General features: G+C 51.3%; 1 protein-coding gene across 1 annotated transcript; it reads left to right on the top strand.

Moving 5' to 3' along the window:
• The first annotated feature begins 806 nt into the window (after window positions 1-806).
• On the top strand, window positions 807-14964 carry DMKN (dermokine). The gene is made up of 21 exons (XM_036232249.1): window positions 807-1324; window positions 1596-1811; window positions 1922-1975; window positions 2262-2312; window positions 2483-2588; window positions 2980-2984; window positions 4034-4096; window positions 4343-4393; window positions 5800-5844; window positions 6532-6585; window positions 7447-7497; window positions 7617-7664; window positions 7849-7896; window positions 10143-10199; window positions 10549-10596; window positions 12302-12349; window positions 12449-12490; window positions 12823-12891; window positions 13946-13969; window positions 14075-14122; window positions 14666-14964. The coding sequence occupies exons 1-20, from the start codon at window positions 926-928 to the stop codon at window positions 14120-14122; spliced, it is 1527 nt and encodes a 508-aa protein (XP_036088142.1). The 5' UTR covers window positions 807-925; the 3' UTR covers window positions 14666-14964.
• The last annotated feature ends 3532 nt before the right edge of the window (window positions 14965-18496 follow it).

Here is an 18496-nt window from a genome sequence, read left to right as displayed (position 1 = left end):
ACTCATTCCCTGGGGGTGGCTGACCCGCCCAGCTATCCTGCTCCACACCCAGTTTTCTCAGCCAAGAGCCACCACGATGCTAACCAAGACACCTCGATGACCACTTTCAGGGTCGCAGCCCCTTCCTTTCCGGATGTCTGGGGTCCCCACTGAGGACTGAGGCCAGTTTCACAGCTCCCAGGCTCTCTGTGGGCTGAAAGATGTGGAAGAGGGTGAGAGCAGTCACCTTTAGGTGGCAGTATGGGAGAGGAGAGAGATGGAGAGGCAAAGGCTGACTGAAACTGTTGAAAGACCAAGAAAGGGCAACTAACTGACTCTCATTCTGGTCCCCTGACCTAGGCTGGCTTACACCTAGGAAGAGTCCTGTTCCACTGGGTTCCCTACCCTTGCTCCCTGGAGAGTCTTGACTGTGATTCCCCCCTCCAAAGTCTCCTCTACTTGCTGCTTCCAATAGATACCAACTGCCTATCTCCTCAGATGCCCCCATCCCCACCCTGTGCCCCAAATTCCTGGGGTTGGGAAATTGAAACACTTTTGTACCTATCTCATTCCATTTCTCCCCACCTCCCTGATGCATGGACTCCCTCTCTCTGTTTCAACACAGACTCTCGGACTCACAATTACAGCTCATTACCCTATCGGCGGCTGGCCCTGAGTCACTGGGGGGAGGGACTCTGGGCTGCCCGGCCCTGTCGCCTTCTCCCAAGCTATGGTATAAGGAGTAGTGGCAGGGAGGAGGACTGTGGGAAGGAAGGGGAGTCTGGGAAAGGAGAGAGAAGGGTGCAGACCTAGAGGGAGGGAGAACAAGGTCGGAAGGAAGAAGAGAACACGGGAGGGCACACGGACACAGAGGAAGAAAAAGGGCAAAAAGAAGGAAACTTGGGCAGGAAGAAGACACTCAGGAGAGAGAAGGAGTGACACAGAGATGAAACTGCAGGGGTCTCTGGCCTGCCTCCTGCTGGCCCTGTGCCTGGGCAGAGGAGGGGCTGGCCCACTGCTAAATGCAGGGGCAAGCGCTCAAGGTGTTGGGGAGGCCATTGGACGTGGGGTGGGAGATGCCATTAGCCATGGAATTGGAGAGGCCTTCGGCCCAGGGGCTGGAGAGGCAGCCCCCTCTGGAATCCAGGATGCCATGGGCCCGGCAGTGGGAGATACTTTTGGCCATAGGGTTGGGGAGGCCATCCACCAGGGGGTTGGGGAAGCAGCCCATGCTCTTGGAAACACTGGGAGTGAGGCTGGCAGACAGGCTGAGAATATCATTCGACATGGACTCGATGGTGCCCACAACTCCTGGCAGGGGATACCTGGCAGCAACAGTGCTTGGGTGAGTGGCTGGAAGGAAACTGGGTGTGGAAATGGGAGGCTGTGGGCAGCCGGGTTGAGAATCTTGGGAATTGTTTGAAAGGATGAATGGGGAGCTTATCTGTGGCTGTCTGAGGCAGTTTCCTTCCATCTTATGCATCCTTCCTTCACTGCCTTGGGGTCTCTACCTGCCTCTCCCTACGTCTTGCTCTGGCTCCTCTCTATCTTAGTTGCTCTGCCCGCCCTCCCCTCATCACAGAGTGAAAAACAGTAAGTGCATGTTGTCCTTGCAGGGAACCAATGGCCAGCCTCCGTCTGGAAGCCACGGCAATTTTGGCTCTCAGGGTGGCCTTGGAGCTCACGGCCAGGGAAATCCTGGAGGTTCAGGGACTCCCTGGGGCCATGGACACTCTGGAGGCTCAGATGGCAGCTTTGGAACCAACTCTTTGGGAAGCTCCTGGGGCCAAGGAGGCAACGGAGGGTCACAAAACATGGGGACCAATGCTCAGGTAAAGTAAGCGGCCCAGCCCTGACCCTGCCGCCTCCCTCTCTTCAAGCCCACACTCTCCATGCCTCCCTTGTCCTTCGGATCCCACACTCAGTCTCACTCTCCCTGCAGGGAACTGTGGCCCAGCCTGGTTATGGCTCAGTGAGGGGCAACCCAAATACAGAGGTAAGAGGAAGAGTCTGGGGCAGAAGAGGGTGTCCGGGTGCATGTGAGAGAAAGTGGGAGAGACCAAGAGGAAAGAAAGACAGGGAGGGAGGGGCTTGAAGTGTGAGGCAGATTGGCCTGGGAAGAGAAGGGTTTGGGAAGGAGGTGAGGAGGAAAGGGAAGGAAATTAGATGGGGATGAGGGAGAAACATTCTGGGAAAGAAAGCCAAGCTATAAGAAGCAGGAGAACCTGGCCTGTGGCAATGGCTTTGACCGAAGTCTCAGAGCTCACCGTCTTCCTCTGCAGTGCACCAACTCCCCACCATCCGGCTCCTCTGGAAGCTCCAGCAGCTCTGGGGTAAGAGAATGGGCAACCTGAGGCATTTGGCACAGGGAGAAAAGAGAGGAACTCTGTTCCCCTCAGCCTGGGCAGGGAATATGCCCGAGCGAGAGAAGAAGGGGGCAGAGGGAAAGTATCTTGGGTGTTCTCATGGTCAGTCCTTGCTCTGGTCTCTTCCTGCCCTTCAGGGAAGCGGCGGCAGCAGCAGTGGTGGCGGCAGCAGTGGTGGCGGAAGCAGCGGTGGTGGCGGCAGCAGCGGTGGCGGCGGCAGTGGCGGCAGCAGCAGTGGTGGCGGCAGCAGTGGTGGCGGGAGCAGTGGCGGCGGCAGCAGCAGCAGTGGTTGTGACAGCAGCGACAGTGGTGGCAGCAGCGGCAGCAGTGGTGGCGGCAGCAGTGGTGGCGGCAGCAGTGGTGGTGGCCGCAGCAGCAGTGGTTGTGACAGCAGTGGCAGTGGTGGCAGCAGCAGCAGCAGTGGTGGCGGCAGCCATGGCGGCAGCAGCAGCGGTGGCAGCAGCGGCAGCAGCGGTGGTGGCAGCAGCAGCGGTGGCAGCAGCGGCAGCGGTGGCAGCAGTTCTGGGGGCAGCAGGGTGAGTTCTGCTCCTTTGCTGAAGGCAGAGATGGGGCTTAGGCCTCTGGTGGTCCCTGCTGAGGAAACAAATTCCAAGGTCTTCCTGAAAGCTGCCAGCCTGGGTGGGTGGCATCACTGGCAATTGTCACCCTGTGGCTCCTTCAGCATATGTATCCCACCCTCCCAGCAGGACTCCTTATATAAGCGCTCCGCTTTCTCCAGAAGAGGTGCCCTGCCTACTGCTGATCACTCTATATCCTTATCTCTGCCCCATTATGGTGAGGATATTCTACCTCCTGTCTAACCCCTGTTCCGCTTGGTAAATCCGACCAGAGCTGAGGATAATGGGTGGAAGAAGAGAGGTGGGCACAGAAAATCATGACGCTTGCTAAGGACGGTATCAGGAGAACGGGGGCTAGCCCTCACATGTGGAGACTTAAGGACGTTAACAGAGCGGCGGTGCAGACGAGCTAATACAGGTGGTGTACACATGAGGCCCCTGCACAGTGGCGAGAGCGCGCGAGCACCGGGAAGGGCCCACAGCCGGCAGCGGGATTAGGGGGCAGCTCCAAAGGAGGGCCTGCAGAGAGCGCACTGCTGGCGTCCTTGGGGACCAGTCTGGGAAACGCGTCAGGCAAGAGGAAGGAAGCAACTAGAACAAGCCATATAACATAAGCTGCTTTGATTTACTGCTCCTTGTACCACCTGCTTTCCCCCCACCTAAGAGTGACTCTTAGAAAATTCTAGAAATTGGATCAAAGCAGATGCTTAGGCTCCCAGGTAAAGACTCTAGAGGCTCTAGAGTCTGCGGGTTTGAGGAGAGGAGAGGAGAGGCGAGGCGAGGCTGGAGCAGGGCAGAGGGAGCCCCAGCCTGCCCTCAGGCTCCATGGTCATGGCTTTTGTGAACTTAGGCTCCAGAGGCCTGGCATGCGGTGGGGGTTGGGGAGCAACAGCTCAGAATCCTCAAAGCATCCTACATTTCGTAATACGCGCTTGGCTACATCTGGCTTTCTCTGTGCTCGGAATAACTCCCCACAGTGACTGACTGGCTGAAGATGGGAGGGTGTGGAGGTTGGGGAGAGGGGGTTAAGAAAATACAGCATGGCTGCAAACTATTGGTCCCTTCCAAGTCCTTTTAAGACACCAGATTGACGTGTGTTTTCTCTCATAGGACTACAATACTGACTCTTCCTCAAGTAGCAGTGGTGGAAGCGGTGGCAGAAATAAGCCTGGGGTGAGTGTCTGATGTTCACAACTGCATAGATCTCCCTCAGACTGTAGGAAGGAGGATAAAAGGCCCCTCAAATAATGGGAGAGCAACAGCGGGGGCAGAGAATGGGGCTCAACTGCTGCCGAGTGAGGGGGGGCGTGGACATGGGCTTGCCTTGGGGTTAAAACCTACAAATTGAGGGCTGGAATTAGTGTCTAGGGGCGGGGAGCAGGGAACTGAGAGATGGTCTTTTCTTTCTCTCTCCCACAGTGTGACAACCCAGGGAATGAAGTCCGAGTGTCTGGAGGATCTGGGGGTCAGGTGAGAGCCAAACTTGGGGTAACTACAGGTCATTGCTGCAGCTGCGCCCACTCCTCGTAGCTCTGCTGAGCCCCACTGCTAATGATGACCTCCATCCTAAACCCGTCCGTGGGGAATTTACAATTTAGGGGAAGAAACCAAGCATGTAAAATTATTAACAGTCTCCAAAGTAATTAATTGCAAATCCTTATGTGATATACCATAGATAGGGTATATCACAGATAGGGCTCTGAAAAATCATATGAAAACCAGTCCTTTTAGGAACATAATCATTTCAATCATTTCAAGATGCCAGTGAACAGAATTCAATGATCCCTTTGACCGAGTTTTGAAGTGGTGTTTTGAAAGCCTACATTCCCCTCTTAGTTATTCTGGAAATTTGGGCTTTCTGTCAGCACCTGCCGTGCTTGCTGACAGAGGAATTGTGAGGCTAATGTCCACACAGATCGCCTAGGGGTCTTGAGAAAAGGCAGGTTCTGATTCAGCAGCTTTGGGGGCGGAGGTGCTGAGAGTCTGGTTTCTAACACGATCCGTTCCGGGTGAGACCGATGCTGCTGCTTGGTGCCAGGCGATGCTGCTGCTTGGTGCCCGGCGGCCTGGCGTGTGGCCTGCGGGGTAGGGAGCATGGTCTGTGGCCCTGCGTCGACGAGGCTTTCTGAAGAGCTCCTCAAATGTCGGGTTTACTAACCTTTTACGGATTGACAGGTTTTCATAAAACTCCCAGTTTGTAACTCTATTTCTAGTTGTTTACATAACCAAAGTCTTTTATGGTTTCTGCTCTTGAAACTAAAGGTCTTTATTCTCTTCTAGCACTACTAATACGTCTGTAATTTCATTTTAAAATTTAACTCTTTAAGCCTTCTGGACTTTATTTTGCTATATACTGTCCAGTCCCACTCCTTGATTCAACTAGGCAGACCCTACGTTTTAGATCAGATTTGTGTGTTCCCTTATGAGGGGAAAATCAGATAAAAACAGAAGGGAGAAAACGGATAAAGTATAATTAAGTTTTTCACCCCCAAACTTAACTCCCAGCCTTGTGTATTGAATCATTTCTACCACTGCTTTAAAACATCACTTTTAAATACCTTAATAATTAGGGAGTGCTTCTGAGAGTTCTGTGTTGTTCATTCACTTCATCTGTGCTGGGACCGACCGTTCTGCTTTATCTATGGTAGCTCCATGGCACATTAATATCTTCCAACACGTCTTCCCTGGCTGCTTACATTTTCCTGTTTTCTTACCTATTCTTATACATTTATTCTTCCAAATGAGCTTCAAGATGACCTTGACGAGTTCCAAAATAGAGTTTCATTGGGATTTTAAGAGGAATTGTGTTAAATCATACATACATTTGCTGGAATGGACCTAGAATCTAAAACAATAATTTGTGTTTCATTCCTCAGGTCTTCAGAGGACAGAGAGTCCCCAGCAGCTTTGGTGACATCAGGGTAAGGAGACCAACAGGTCTTGAGAATAGGGACTGTGGCAGCAGTAAGTGGCTGGAGGTTAGCTCTCCAGCAGCAAAATTAACAGAACAGATTATCCCGCATCCTGGCCTCGTCTAAATTTTAGCTCTAGGGATGAGGAGGTACTGGTGGGTCTGGGATTCACACCAAGCAGTGAAAGCAGGACTCAAGAGGAGACTATGTCTCATGTAGGTGGGCACTAGACAGTTTACTTCCACACCACCTCAGTTCCCACGGACTCTCCAGCTGGCGTCACTGTTCTGACCAATGCAAAACATCTGCCCACACTGAATCCTGCAGTTCAAATCAGTTCATTCCAACAGCCTATCTGGCTCCTGCCTCAGCGCCAGGGGAGAATTCAGATACTTTGGTGGCTAAGGCCCTTCTTATTGGGCAGCAGCTTGTAGACGTGAATAGAAACAGGTGGTTATGGTACCAACAAGCATTGTAAGTGAGCAAAAACCTGGTCCACAAGGGGGTAAAACCAGCTTTGCCAGGGATGATGGAGTTACCCATAGAGATGGATCACTCTTGGGGTCCTAGGAAGTCCTTGGTCATGCTCACGTCTCAGTCCCCTGATTCAGGAATTTCTCGCCTACATCCTGCTGTCCTGCCCTCTCGCCCTGCCTGCCTCCTCTGCCAACTCTTCTCCATTTTCTCTCTTCTCAGGAGATAAGCAAGGAGGGCAGTCGCCTCGTTGGGGGCTCCCAAGGCAATTACCAGGTGAGCAGGGATGGCTTTAGGAGAAGGGGTGGTGGAATATGGGGACAGAATGCCAAAAGCCTGGAAAAAGAAATAGAAATGTCAGTTTCTTGCAAGCTGCTCTGAACTTCTGTCACGTGACCATCAGGAGGCTAAACGGGGGTCTGGGATCCCCATCATCCTCAATGTATCTATTCTTTCCCTCTTTCCAACTGCAATCACAGCCATTACTTCTGTGAGGGAAAAACAGCCATAAATAACAAAAATGGCCAGTTTTTGAAATCAAACTTAAGAAGGCAGTGTTGAGAAGTGGAAAAGCAGTAAACTTTGAGTTAGTAATGGGGGTTCAAATGCCAGCAGGATCACTTGTCATCTGTGTGTCTTTAGGCAAGTCAGATGACCTTTCTGAGCCTGAGCTTCCTCTTGGGTAAAATGGGAACAACAAAGCCCAACTTGCTCACCCTCAGTTACTGCAAAGCTTTCTACATCATAACCAGGCCAGGATGGTTCAGGGTCCAGACACAGGAGTCTGATGTGGAGACAGACTTTGAGGCAAGCTGCTGGACAGCTCTAAGTTTCAATTTCCTCATCAAAATGGAGACATCTCCACAAAGGAATGTGGCTCAGGACTCGCCCGGCGCATAGTAGGACACATTAGGGGGTGGGTGGGGTTATTCTAGGAAGCAAGTAACTAGTCATTCCAGGAAGGTTTTCTGGAGGTGGGGTTCTTAGGTGCTGTGTAAAGCAGAGAGGCGGTTTCCTGAGAGCGCACTGCTCTTGAGCAAAGGCAGTGGTGGGCGGGCTGGGAGCAGGCGGAGACGGGCTGGCATGCATAACAGGACCCATAAGGCTTGAACATCAGCCTCCCTTTTCCTCACCCAGGGGCAAGGGTCCAATGGGGGAGGTGAAGCTGTTGGTGGATTCAGTAACTTGGTGAGTGGAGGTATCACCCCGCCTTGGGCAGGGATCTCCTGACACCCATAGCTCCTAGCCCTGCCTCCTGCTCGCAGAGTAGGTTCTTACTCTCATCCCATTTCTCATTGTTTCCTTAGAACTCTCAGGCATCTTCTGGGCTCTTCAACTTCGACACCTTCTGGAAGGTGAGTTCGGCGAGCCTGTTCTTCTCATTTTCATTTGGAAAACCAAACCCCTGTCCCTTGGCCCCACAGGATAAAGTCTTCTTTCTATAACAACCATCAGCGGTGGCCCTTGACCTCTCGCTCCTAAGCCCCTCAGCCAATTACATAGGACCCAGTTTGGTCATTTTTTTTTTTTCCTCTGCAGAACTTAAAATCCAAGCTGGGTTTCATTAACTGGGACGCCATAAACAAGGTAAGGGTTGGAAGGCCATTCTGTTTGATCTTTGTGGGAGAGGGATATAGACAAGAAAGCTAAACCTCTGCTCGATGATCCAGGAAAATAATAATGACAGCCACTAAGAGCATTTTGGCCAGTGCTAAAAGAAAGGGTGGGGGGTGGGGAGGGGTAGAACAGTAGAGACCCGAAAAGAGAGGAGGAGTTTGGAAACAGCTGGGAGTTGGGGATGAGGAAGGAATGGGCTTCTTTTGTGTCTTAACATGTAGACTTGAACAGGTCTGAACCTCAGTTTCCGCTTTGAAACCTGGGGGTTAATGGAAGAGTATGAAGGCATAATCCTCAGGAAGCTAGAGAGGCAGCAGAGGCTGGGTGGGGATGGACTGAACAGTCAGGTGGAGCTAAAAGGCCAAATGAGGTCTGACGCTGACAGTGGAGAAAAGGAGGAAGCAAAAATCTTCTGTGTACCGGATGGGTGCCCTGTACATACATAACCGCAGGAGACACTTGGGGCCCAGAACCTCTTTCGCCTTCCCCCTTGCAGGGGAACCCCTGGACTGGTTGTTGTGACATCAGAATAGTAGAGGGAGTGGACTGGAAGGAGCGGATAAGAGTAGACTAACAATCCAAACAAATACCAAAGGCTTCTAGAAGCTGCAATTGACAACCCACTGATGTGTTTTGTTTGATCTATTTTTTAGAACAAATTAGTTGCCAAAGTTTAAAAGTTGAAAGACTTCACAAAATGACTTGGGTTTCAGGCTTTTCTGGGAAAATTTGGCAACGCTGGGATCCTTTCCGGGGACTGAAATAAACCAGAGCTGAGTAGCAGCAGCAGCTGCTTCTTTCCAGGGTGGCTTGCCCTCTCAGAGCTAAACGCCCCCTGCCTGTCACAGTCGTTCTAGCCACCCGACCAGCCTCTCCTGAGCAATTGAGTTCCTAACCAACCCTTAACTTAATAGAATGAAGATTAATATCATGCCCTCCTAAACCTGCAGGAAGTAGGGGTGGCGGTAGTGGTAGGCAGAGGCCAAGAGGCAGCCCAAACCTCAGGAAAGTCAAAGTCTGCTCTTAGGGGATAAATGGGGAGTGGAGGATAGGAGATACAGACGTTCCCAGCTGCAGCGCAGTTCTGATTTGATTGAACAAGATGAACAAAATAGACTGTTTCTGTTTTAGAGAGAGCAGTCTCTGGAAGGGGCAAGACTCCTTACTGTGGGCCACGGAGAGGCCAGGGGAAGCATGGGGAACTTGGGTCTGATGGGAGAACCAGGGCACGTACAGACACCTTCCAGAGCTCCAGAACAGACAACCAAGTGTTTCTGCACATCTGGGGGTGGGGAGCAGTAAAGCCAGTCGTGTGGTTAGGCAGGATTCATTTGGGGCAGCTTCTTGGAGGAGCAGATCTCCGAAGAGGGGCAGGACAGAGTTGGGCAGAGAGGAGAATGGAGAGCCCCTTCTCTTTCACAGTGAGGGCTGGTGGTGAGGGGCCTGCAGATTTCCTCCAGAGCGAGGACTAAGGACAGGGGGACTATACATAACGGTTCCCGGCAAGGTATGGGGGTTTTCAAGCCCAAGCTGGTATATCTGAATTTGACAGGATGACAGCCGTGTATGAAAAGGTCCCTGCAGATTTCTGGAGCAGGGGTCCCAACTACCCTTGTCTTGGTCTAGTACACCCTGAAGTCCTATTCCTTGAGCTCCCTCTTAGAACCTATTTCTTTGCCCAGGATGAGAGGAGCTTTCGTGTCCCGTGACCGCCAGAAAAGGAACTACCAGATGGATGAGAGTCCCCTACCCCTTCTTAAAACAACACTATCTCACCACTAACCTCAACACTAGCCCTTGAAATAAACCTTAGCTGCCCCACACTCCTGGTCTCTGCTCCTTTCTTACGTCTCTACTGTCATCCCAGGGGGTCTTGGAAGGGCTGACTTTAGCCCCACAGCTTTGGTAAATGGGCTGAAGGTGGCATGGCAGGTGAAAAGGCAGGAAACTCTGCAGCAAGTTCTGGTCCTGAGGTTTTGCTGCAGTTATGTTCTGCCGGAGACTTGGGAAAACGGGATAGAGAAGAACGCTCTGTATGTGCTGGAGGCAGGAAGGATGGTTAATGGCTCCGGAGAGCTGGCTTTTCTCTTCCTTGGTCACCCAGCTTCCCCCTAAACCTTGGTCACGTGCGATACTGAAGACTGAGCAGGAGTAGGGGTTTAGATGAGCAGGGGGTCAGGCTCCCTGCTAACCTGCTCCCCACCTTTCATCCACAGGGCCAAGTCCCACCCCCCACCACTCGAGCTCTCCTTTACTTCAGCCGACTCTGGGAGGTAGGACTATTCTCACTTTTTGAAGAGCTGGGGATCTTGGTCATCCTCTCCCCTCTCCCCTGTTCCCCTCTCCCCTCAAGGCAGCCACCCCAGCTCCAGTTGACCTGTCACAAAATTCCCCCTTTTCAATTTTGAGATTGTTAATCTCACCCAAATCTTATCACCGATACCATCAGAAATTCTGATACCCTCAATCTCCTTTAAGCTTATCTTCATCTAACCTCAACCCACACGCAGCCTCCAAAACCCATTCTTGCATGTGGTCTTGAAACTTTCCCAATAAGCTGCCACGCACCACCCTCTGAATTTTGTCTCTCTGCGGCCCACTCATCTTCCCTTCTCCCTCCAGGATTTCAAACACAACACTCCTTTCCTGAACTGGAAAGCAATTATCGAGGTAAGGGTGACAAAACCTCTCATTTCGGGATCGCGGAGCCCAGATCTGGGGACATGGGGTTCTGGGACCTTGGCAGTGGCATCTGGTTTCTGTCCCAGTTCCTCATCCTTTCTGCTGAGAGAGGGTGCCTCCCTCCCTTCCCACTTTTCTCACTTTATGCAATGCCGAGTGGGGGTGGGGTGGGAGAGAGAAGCTGTGAGTCACTGGAGGAGCAGGGTGGCAGGTCCTCCCTAGGATAAAAGCTCAGGCCAAGGGTTAGGGCACTCACAGGTGTAGGAACATGAAGCTGGCTACTGTCTCTGCTTTGCTGCTGCTCCTGCTGGGCCTGGCCTGGCTCCGAGGGAGCTACAGCTGGGTGGGTATTGCGGGGTGAGCAGGTGGTGGGGAACATCAGATGGGGAAGAGGGAGGGACCTCAGAACTAAAAAGGGGGGCACTAGGGAGGAAAGCTGAAAGGAAACAGGAGGTATGGGGGATAAGGGGATCAGGTCATCATCAAGTACAGGCAGATACAGCATACTGGGAAGGGTAGGCAGGACCTCTGGGTCTTCCAGAAAGCCATACCTTGAGTCTGCTTGGCCAATGGCCTTTGGGAATCAGGACCCTTGGGCACTGAGGCAAGAGTTGCTCACTTGCTCATCTACATGGGCCAAACACCTAAGGCTGGACAGGCAGGGCCATGCAAAGGGGGAGGGCAAGGCCTTCCAGCTGAGTGCTGTCACACACTCATGTAGCACCAGGGTGGCTATGTCACCTGATTGTTCAGGAAAAGTTAGAAATCTGATTTTCAATTGCTCATAATGAATTTAATTAAAAATGCATACCAAGCAAAAAATGTCTGGAGGCTGGTGGTCAACTAGTTTGTGACCTCAGTGCTAGGGCTAACAGTGGAGTTAAAAGCCAATGTCAGATGTGGATAAGGTGGAGTTAGGAAGAACATCTTAACCGCGTGTGCGCGCATACGCGCGAACGTGTGTGTGTGCGCGTGTGTGTGCGTGCGCGCGCGCACGCAGGGGTGGGTAGTGGTAGGATTCCTTGTAGAGAAGCGATGATGGCAGAAGCTAAGCTTCTCTCCTACTGCTTAGAAATTTTCCTGGCCTTGCTCGGGGAAGGGTAAGTGGCAAGCGCATCCGCAGTGTGCCTTAAGCGGCCTCATTTGCTCTCTTGTACATCTCCCCTTTCTTTCTCTTGGACCCATAACTAACACTTAGCCTCTGGGGATAACAGCCCGTTCTTCCAAGGACCCTGTAGAGAACAGTGTTTGTGAACAGGGATAAAAGGGCCTATGAGGGGAGTAGGGTTTGGTATCAGCAAAAGGTGGGCTGGGGCTGAGGGGCCTGGGTCTGTCCCAGGGGAGCCTGTGTGGGCACCACTCATTTGTCATTCTAGCGCCATCTCAGGCCAGCCTGCTAATGCTCCAGATGCCTGGGTGAGGGTTGTATTGCCACACCCAGTTCTCTACCCTTTCTCCCCTAACACTAAGTATGGAAATCTGTCCTGCATCTATTTGGGCCATCAGTTTGCTCCAGGCTCACTGCCCTCTCTGTAGGCAGCATTTATCAGGGACCACTGAGAGGGGTGGGGTGGGGTAGGTGGGGTGCTGGTGCTCCACAAGGGGCAGACCCTAGGCAGCAGGGTGCTGCAGTCTTGCAAGGCTGGCCAGGCCTGAAGGACCGGGACGCCCTGTGACTCCTTCTTCCTTACAGGGCGCCAATGCATCATCACTCCAGAAGAGGGCAGGCGGTGCTGGTCAGGTAAGTCTGCCTTCAGACTGATCTTGTAGGCTTGTGGCCCCTCTATTGTTCCTGAGTCTGGTCAATCTGAAATTCACTCCGCCACTCTAATTTTCTCAGTCTGGTGCAGGATGGCAAGAGGTAGCAGCTGTAACTTCTAAGGTAAGATATCTGCCACGTGACCTCCTGATTTAGACCTCACTTATATCCTTGGTCTCCTTCCTTCACCTCCCAAGTAACACTTGAGGAGTTGGAAGAGGTAGCGAGGGAAGGAGGCGGGGCCGTTTGGGCTAAGAACACGAAATGAAGTGAGCGCGTGGGCTCTGGCTGGCTGGAGGAGATTCTAGAAAAGAAAACACATGACACAAGGAGGGGAGAAGGCAGGGGTTTCGAGAGGAGTCCAGCCGGGGCAGGGAGGCGGGGTGTTTTCTGGAGCAAAACGCCTTCATGCCTTCTGTCCTGAGCCCCACCTCCACCCTTGTTTTCTGCCATAGAACAATTATAACCAGCAGGCATATCCTACTGCCTCTGGTGGGCAGTACTCAGCCAGGATCCCTGCTAAGGTAAGACATGCAACTGCCCCGTTTACAGTGGGAGTCTCTGCGTGGGGCTAAGGGTGGGAGGCTTTTGCTACCAGGGTCCTCTACGTGGGTGGCTGAAAGCCAAGTTCTGTTCTCTTTGAAAGTCATGTCTCTCGACCCCTTTGCGGGGAGACTCGGGCTCCCTGAGAACAATTTGGAAGTGGAAGGTAGAAGGTCCAGTGCTCTTCACACCTGCCCACTCAGAAAACGTTACAAGGGAGCAGGAGCTGCATCATGTGCCATGGAGAAAATTGGGAACCAATATCCTCCCAAAGAGAAACATATATTCTAAAAAAAAAAAAAAAAAAATCACATGACACATGGCGGAACAGCCTTCCTTTGTAGTTTCTGCTCTATACCTCTTTAACCGCTGACCTTTTGTGGGTAGTGGGTAGAGAATAAGAAGATAGACTGGCACTTAGGCAGAGCTAGCCCAGGAACTGCCGGCTGGTGGGAAAATAAATGCTTCATTCCATAAAGGAAATAAAAGGAAAAATGTTTGAGAATTTTGTTGCATTCAGTTGTAGAGAAAGCAATCTTACAAGTTCAGTAAGTAAATGTACTAAGTACTAATTGGGCTGATGAAGAAAAAACAAGCGGTATTCCCTCCAACTTTCAGAATATAGCCCTGCCCTTGGGGAGAAGCCTGCCACCGAGAGGTCAGCAGCTCTGCTGACTGAGAGGCGGTGAAGAGACAGTTCATACTACTTATGGGCATCGCCAATTATTTGTGGCTAATCACCATCCACCCCACAGGCAGAGGGAGACCCACCTATTTTCCCTCGCTCCCAGGGGCCATGTGTGGTCAGGGACCACATTCAGTATCATCTTGGGTAAAATGTACTTCGGATGGTAAATCTGCCATGAAACAGATTCCATGGGCTGAGTGTCCACAGTTCAGACCACAAGACCTTTGAGATAATCCTGGTCTGAGCCTGCCCTGGCCACTGGGCCCTTCCTGAGGCCTGAGGACATGGCAGAGTACAGAGAGGCCACTGTAGCCCTCACGTTACCTCCTCTGATCTTCTCTTTACAGGGGGGAGTCACGCTTTCTTCCTCGGTAAGTACTGGGGCAAAGAAAATCAGGCTTATGAGAGAAGGGGTCCGAGGCCAGAGGTGCAGGGGACTGTGCAACATCCGCTCAGTCACTCTCCTTGTCCTGCAGGCTTCCCGGGCACGACCTGGCCTGCTGCAGTGGGTGAAGTTTTGGTAGGTGAGTGTCAGGAGCTGCATCCAGGTGCTGAGGCACTGTCATCTGGGAGCAGGGCTGGGATCGTGGCATCTCCTTTGTTCTGGGTGGAAGGTCTAAGGCACTGAGGAGGACAGCCCAGCGTGGGGTGTGGAGAAATCTCATAAGAAATGACTGACTCGGAAAGCACCCTCTGAGTGCTGAGTGAAGGCCTGACGGAGGTGGGACCTCGCAGGGACAGAATAACACACTAGGTTAAGGAGAGGGACTGGAATAGGAATTGTGGGGGGGGGGGCGGCAGGGTGACTGCAGATAGGTGAACTTTTCAGGTATAAAGGGTCAGAGGCAAAAAGAAGAATTGAGTCACCAGCAAGGAAGAAGTAATAGATTAACGTGGCAGAGCCACACAATCTGTTTTAAAGGATAGCAAAAGCGAGGGGAATGACAGGTAAAATTGGTAAGACACAAAGGGACTGTGGGAACTCAGAAGCTGGCAGAAAGGATACTCAGTTTCAACAGATTTAGGAGCAGCCACATTCTACCATTTGCTCTTTTCTTTTCGTCTAGAAAATTACTTCCAATCACAACCGAGGCCCTGCAGAATGCCAGTTGACGAGGAGCCTGACCGGCCCCTCCCCCAGCTCTCTCTCTGCACCAGCCTTGGTCTGGGCGCTGACACCTCCTTCTAGGTCGGGACCAGTCTTCTGTCTGTCCCTTGTTGCTTCCCACCCCCTGTGGTGTCTCCTTGACCAGCAGCCTCATCGGAAACCAGATACTTTCTGTACCTACTCCATTTTGTGACTTGAAGTCACTGTGGCAATTCTTCTACTTTTGAGGTTTTCTATGGAAATAAAACGTGAATCTTGTTTCTCGAAGGCTCTCAAATCTTGTTCTTTAATACTATACCGATGACCCAGGTCGGGGAGGATGGAAGAGTGATTTAGGGGCAGATGATCTGTCTTTCTCCTGACAGTGGCATACAAAACAGTGGGCTGAGAGAGACAGGACCTGGGTATTCCTGACAAGAAGTAGCCAGCTGATCTCACTGGGCCTCAGTTTGTCTACCTGTAAAAAAAGACTTTCACCTAACCTACATTTGAATACCATGCTTACTGTCCTTGAAGCAGTCATAGGTGTTTGCTAGCCTGAAAATGCAATGAGGGAGCTATTCAAATCAGAAGGTGGGAATAAAGAGGTTGTTCAAAGAGAGGAGATCTGTCCCAGAGAGCAAGAGTGGGGACAGGAACAAGAGCGAGGGGTGGGTAGAGAATGTGTTGTGGCTTCGTAAGTGCACTGAAGGCTGGGTGAGGGGACGGTTGGGTCGATGTGTACAGGAAGCTGTTGGAAGTGGCTGATCTCCAGCACCTCATCACATGCAGTGACCCTGCGCCTCCAGGATGCAGAGGGGCAGCGGAACACTTCTCCAGTAATGTGCTGAGGAGACAGGCAGAAGTTCTGGGCACAGGCTGAGCCCAGGCTTATCATAGCCGAGGAGCCCTGAGGACACGGCTGGAGAGTCTCTGAGTCAAAGCCCCATTGAGGTCGCAGTGTATGTCTAAATTGAGGAGCCCCCATCACTCATTCCGTCTCTCATATGCCTATGGGACCCAAGGAGTAAGAGGAGGACCTGAAACACCCTGCCAGCCTAAGTGACCGCCTCTGCGATCGCACGTTTCCTGAGCACATGACCCCTCTGCTTTGGTCACTGCTCCAACCCCAGTGCTTGGCACAGTGTAGGGCAGGCCTCAAATAGTCGATGAAGAAATGAAAGAAATCAGGCCCCAAGTGGACTTGGGGAAACTGATTTGATCAAACCCAGCTGACTGGGAGAAAGATGACTACTCCCTTGCTCTTCATTCCCTTCCCACTTGAGTCCCTAAGTTGGGGCTACTGCTACACATTTATCTTCAGCTTCAATTGTGTGGGGAGCCTTGCAATACCTCCTGTGGCCACGAGGAGGAGACCGCAGCTGTCCCAGGGCTGACTGACAGCTAGCTTCCTGGGTGTGGTGGGGTGTGGGTGACTTTTCAGAGATAGTGGGAACTCTGGTCTCCTCAAGCCAGTCCCTGAGGGATTGAAAGGGAAGCTGAGGTGGTCAACATGGTTCTGGATTCTTGGGTCATTCCTAGTCCAAAGGGCTGAAAGCAGCCCTTTAAAGTTTAAAGTACCATCTGAAGCAGGCTAAGGCCCTCTTGTGTAAAGGACTCTAAAGAAGGGCAGGCCACCTCTTTCTCCAGCTTGAACCTCTGAAGCATCTTCCCCACATCCTTTCATTTTTCCCCCCCAAAATCCATTCTCCACGACTGCTCAGAATCCTCCACAAACTTTTCATTTGCCCTGGAATAAAATCCCAACTCCCCACCATGGGCTCTGGCTTCCCTCTCCAATGTCATGCGGACCTGCTGGGAAAGGCCCTCGGGGACACTGCTGTTATCTGCCTCTGGAACCCAAGATCTTCAGAAGTTTGGAGCTTTAACCGCTTTAGGTCTAAATTCAAATGTCCCTCCCAAACCAGCTCAGCCAAGGATAGCTATGCAATCATGATCGCCATCACCCTGTTTTAGCTTCTTCACAGAATTTATCATTCTCTGAAATTATCTTGTTTCCTTTTTTGTTGTTGTTGTTGTTATTGTCATTTGTTAGAATTTGATCTGTTTCCTTTGAATAAACTCCACAGAACAGGTGCCAATTCCCAGCACCAAGAACCAAAGTGGCTGTTCGATAAATATTTGTGAATTACAGACTGGAAGGAGGTATCAGAATTAAGTGGGATCAGTCCAAGAAGTCTTCCTGGTAGAAGTTTAAGCAAAGGGTACTCAAGGACAAAGGGTGGGTGGCAAAGGAAGAGACCAGATTTGCTGGGCAATGTGGTTGCTTTATTAAATACAATAACACTGGTAGAGGGAGGAAAGGATGGGATAGGAATACGCTGAGCTCTGCCTTCCAATATCCCACATACCCCCATACCTCAGTACCCCACACCCTGGCCCCCTTTCTCTCTAAGGCTTGTCCTCTATGTATTCACCAAGGCCCTGAGGCCCCAGCGTGCATCCCTTCAAACCCACCATTCCCTCCCTGAACCCAGGTGCTGGCTCCCACCCCTAGGTGTGTCTGTAATGTAGTAATCAGGGCTGGGCCTCGCCTTCTACCCACACTCAAGTTCTGGCAGATCTGGGGTGGGGTGGGGGCAGACCTGTGGGAAAACAGGGGTTTACTGGTATGCTCAGAGAGGAACTAAGAGGTCAACCAGACTTGGAGATGGGGTGATACAGAGCCAGCTCTATGCCTCTGCCGGACCCATTAACCCAATGTGATGTGTGCAAAGCAATGCTGACTCCCAGGCCAATTCTCCTGCCAGTCATTATCCAAACTGCTGGGACCCTCTCCGAGTGAGAATCCCCCTACCTGCTCGACCACTGGACACTGGACACTCAGAGAACACAAACTCACAGAGGTGATATAGATGAGGGAAAGGGGAGGAGCTTGGAGAGACACTAGATTTTAAAGTCAGCACTTACAACATAAGTCATATGAAGCCAAAATTACACTTGAAAATCCATCAAAAAGGTACTAAATTGAAACAAATCATAATTCCGGCATAGCCAGGTTTTTTTTTTCCAGCATGAGAACAGAATTTGTTTGTTTGTACACATGAAGCAGCTGGCTTGTGTTTAGAGGCATTGTTCAAAAATACCTATCTTTAAACATGAGAACTAGAACTAGAAATATCTTTAAAGACATATCTGTTGTGGCAAAATGCTCATACTACATGAAGCATCTGGAAACTGAGGCAATTGCCTGTTCATTCTGGAACATATGCTCATTTAGTGCCATTAATCTCTTAGCTCTTTGTTTTTATTTTGCCAAGAGTGTACAGTTTAATTCACTGACATCAATGCAAGAGTGTGCTCAGAGCTGCCCCCTATGGCTGTGCAGTCTGCACACCACAAAAGGGGCTAATAGGAGGTAAATGCAGCCTGCCCCCCAGCTCTCAGGGCATGGGTCTAATTCACACAAGGTGCTATGTGGAAGGGCCAAGGCCCTTTGTAGGACTCTACTCCACAGCCCAGGAAAAGAGCAATACAGATGCAGGCTCTGGGATCTTGAGGTTTGAACACTGGCCCTGCCAAACAGAGGCTTTGTGAGCTTGCGTAAATTACTTAAGCCCCATATGCTGTGGTTCCCCTACCTATAGAGTGTGAGTAATTATAGTACCTATCTCACGGAATAACTGTGATATTTCAATGAGATTGTGCATTTGGAGCACATGTGAAGGCCCGCCATGTAGTAAGACATCAATAAATTGGCTAACACTTTTATTAGCAGCATTAGGATCAGGTGGAGAGGAAAATAGGGAAGTCGGTTTGTTGCCAAAGAACCCTGGAGCCTATAGATGAT

Source organism: Rousettus aegyptiacus, unplaced genomic scaffold (assembly GCF_014176215.1).
Source record: "Rousettus aegyptiacus isolate mRouAeg1 unplaced genomic scaffold, mRouAeg1.p scaffold_m13_p_14, whole genome shotgun sequence".
In the NCBI taxonomy this organism is placed as follows: Eukaryota; Metazoa; Chordata; class Mammalia; order Chiroptera; family Pteropodidae; genus Rousettus; species Rousettus aegyptiacus.
The sequence above is the reverse complement of the archived record's forward strand: the minus strand, read 5'-3'. Positions and strand labels throughout refer to the sequence as shown.

Bases quoted from the DNA above. Each gene is read 5' to 3' on its own strand.
- DMKN (XM_036232249.1), top strand. From the start codon at position 926: ATGAAACTGCAGGGGTCTCTGGCCTGCCTCCTGCTGGCCCTGTGCCTG. The intron at 1,325-1,595 runs GTGAGTGGCTGG...TTGTCCTTGCAG, and splicing joins CTGGCAGCAACAGTGCTTGG to GGAACCAATGGCCAGCCTCC. The intron at 4,097-4,342 runs GTGAGTGTCTGA...TCTCTCCCACAG, and splicing joins GTGGCAGAAATAAGCCTGGG to TGTGACAACCCAGGGAATGA.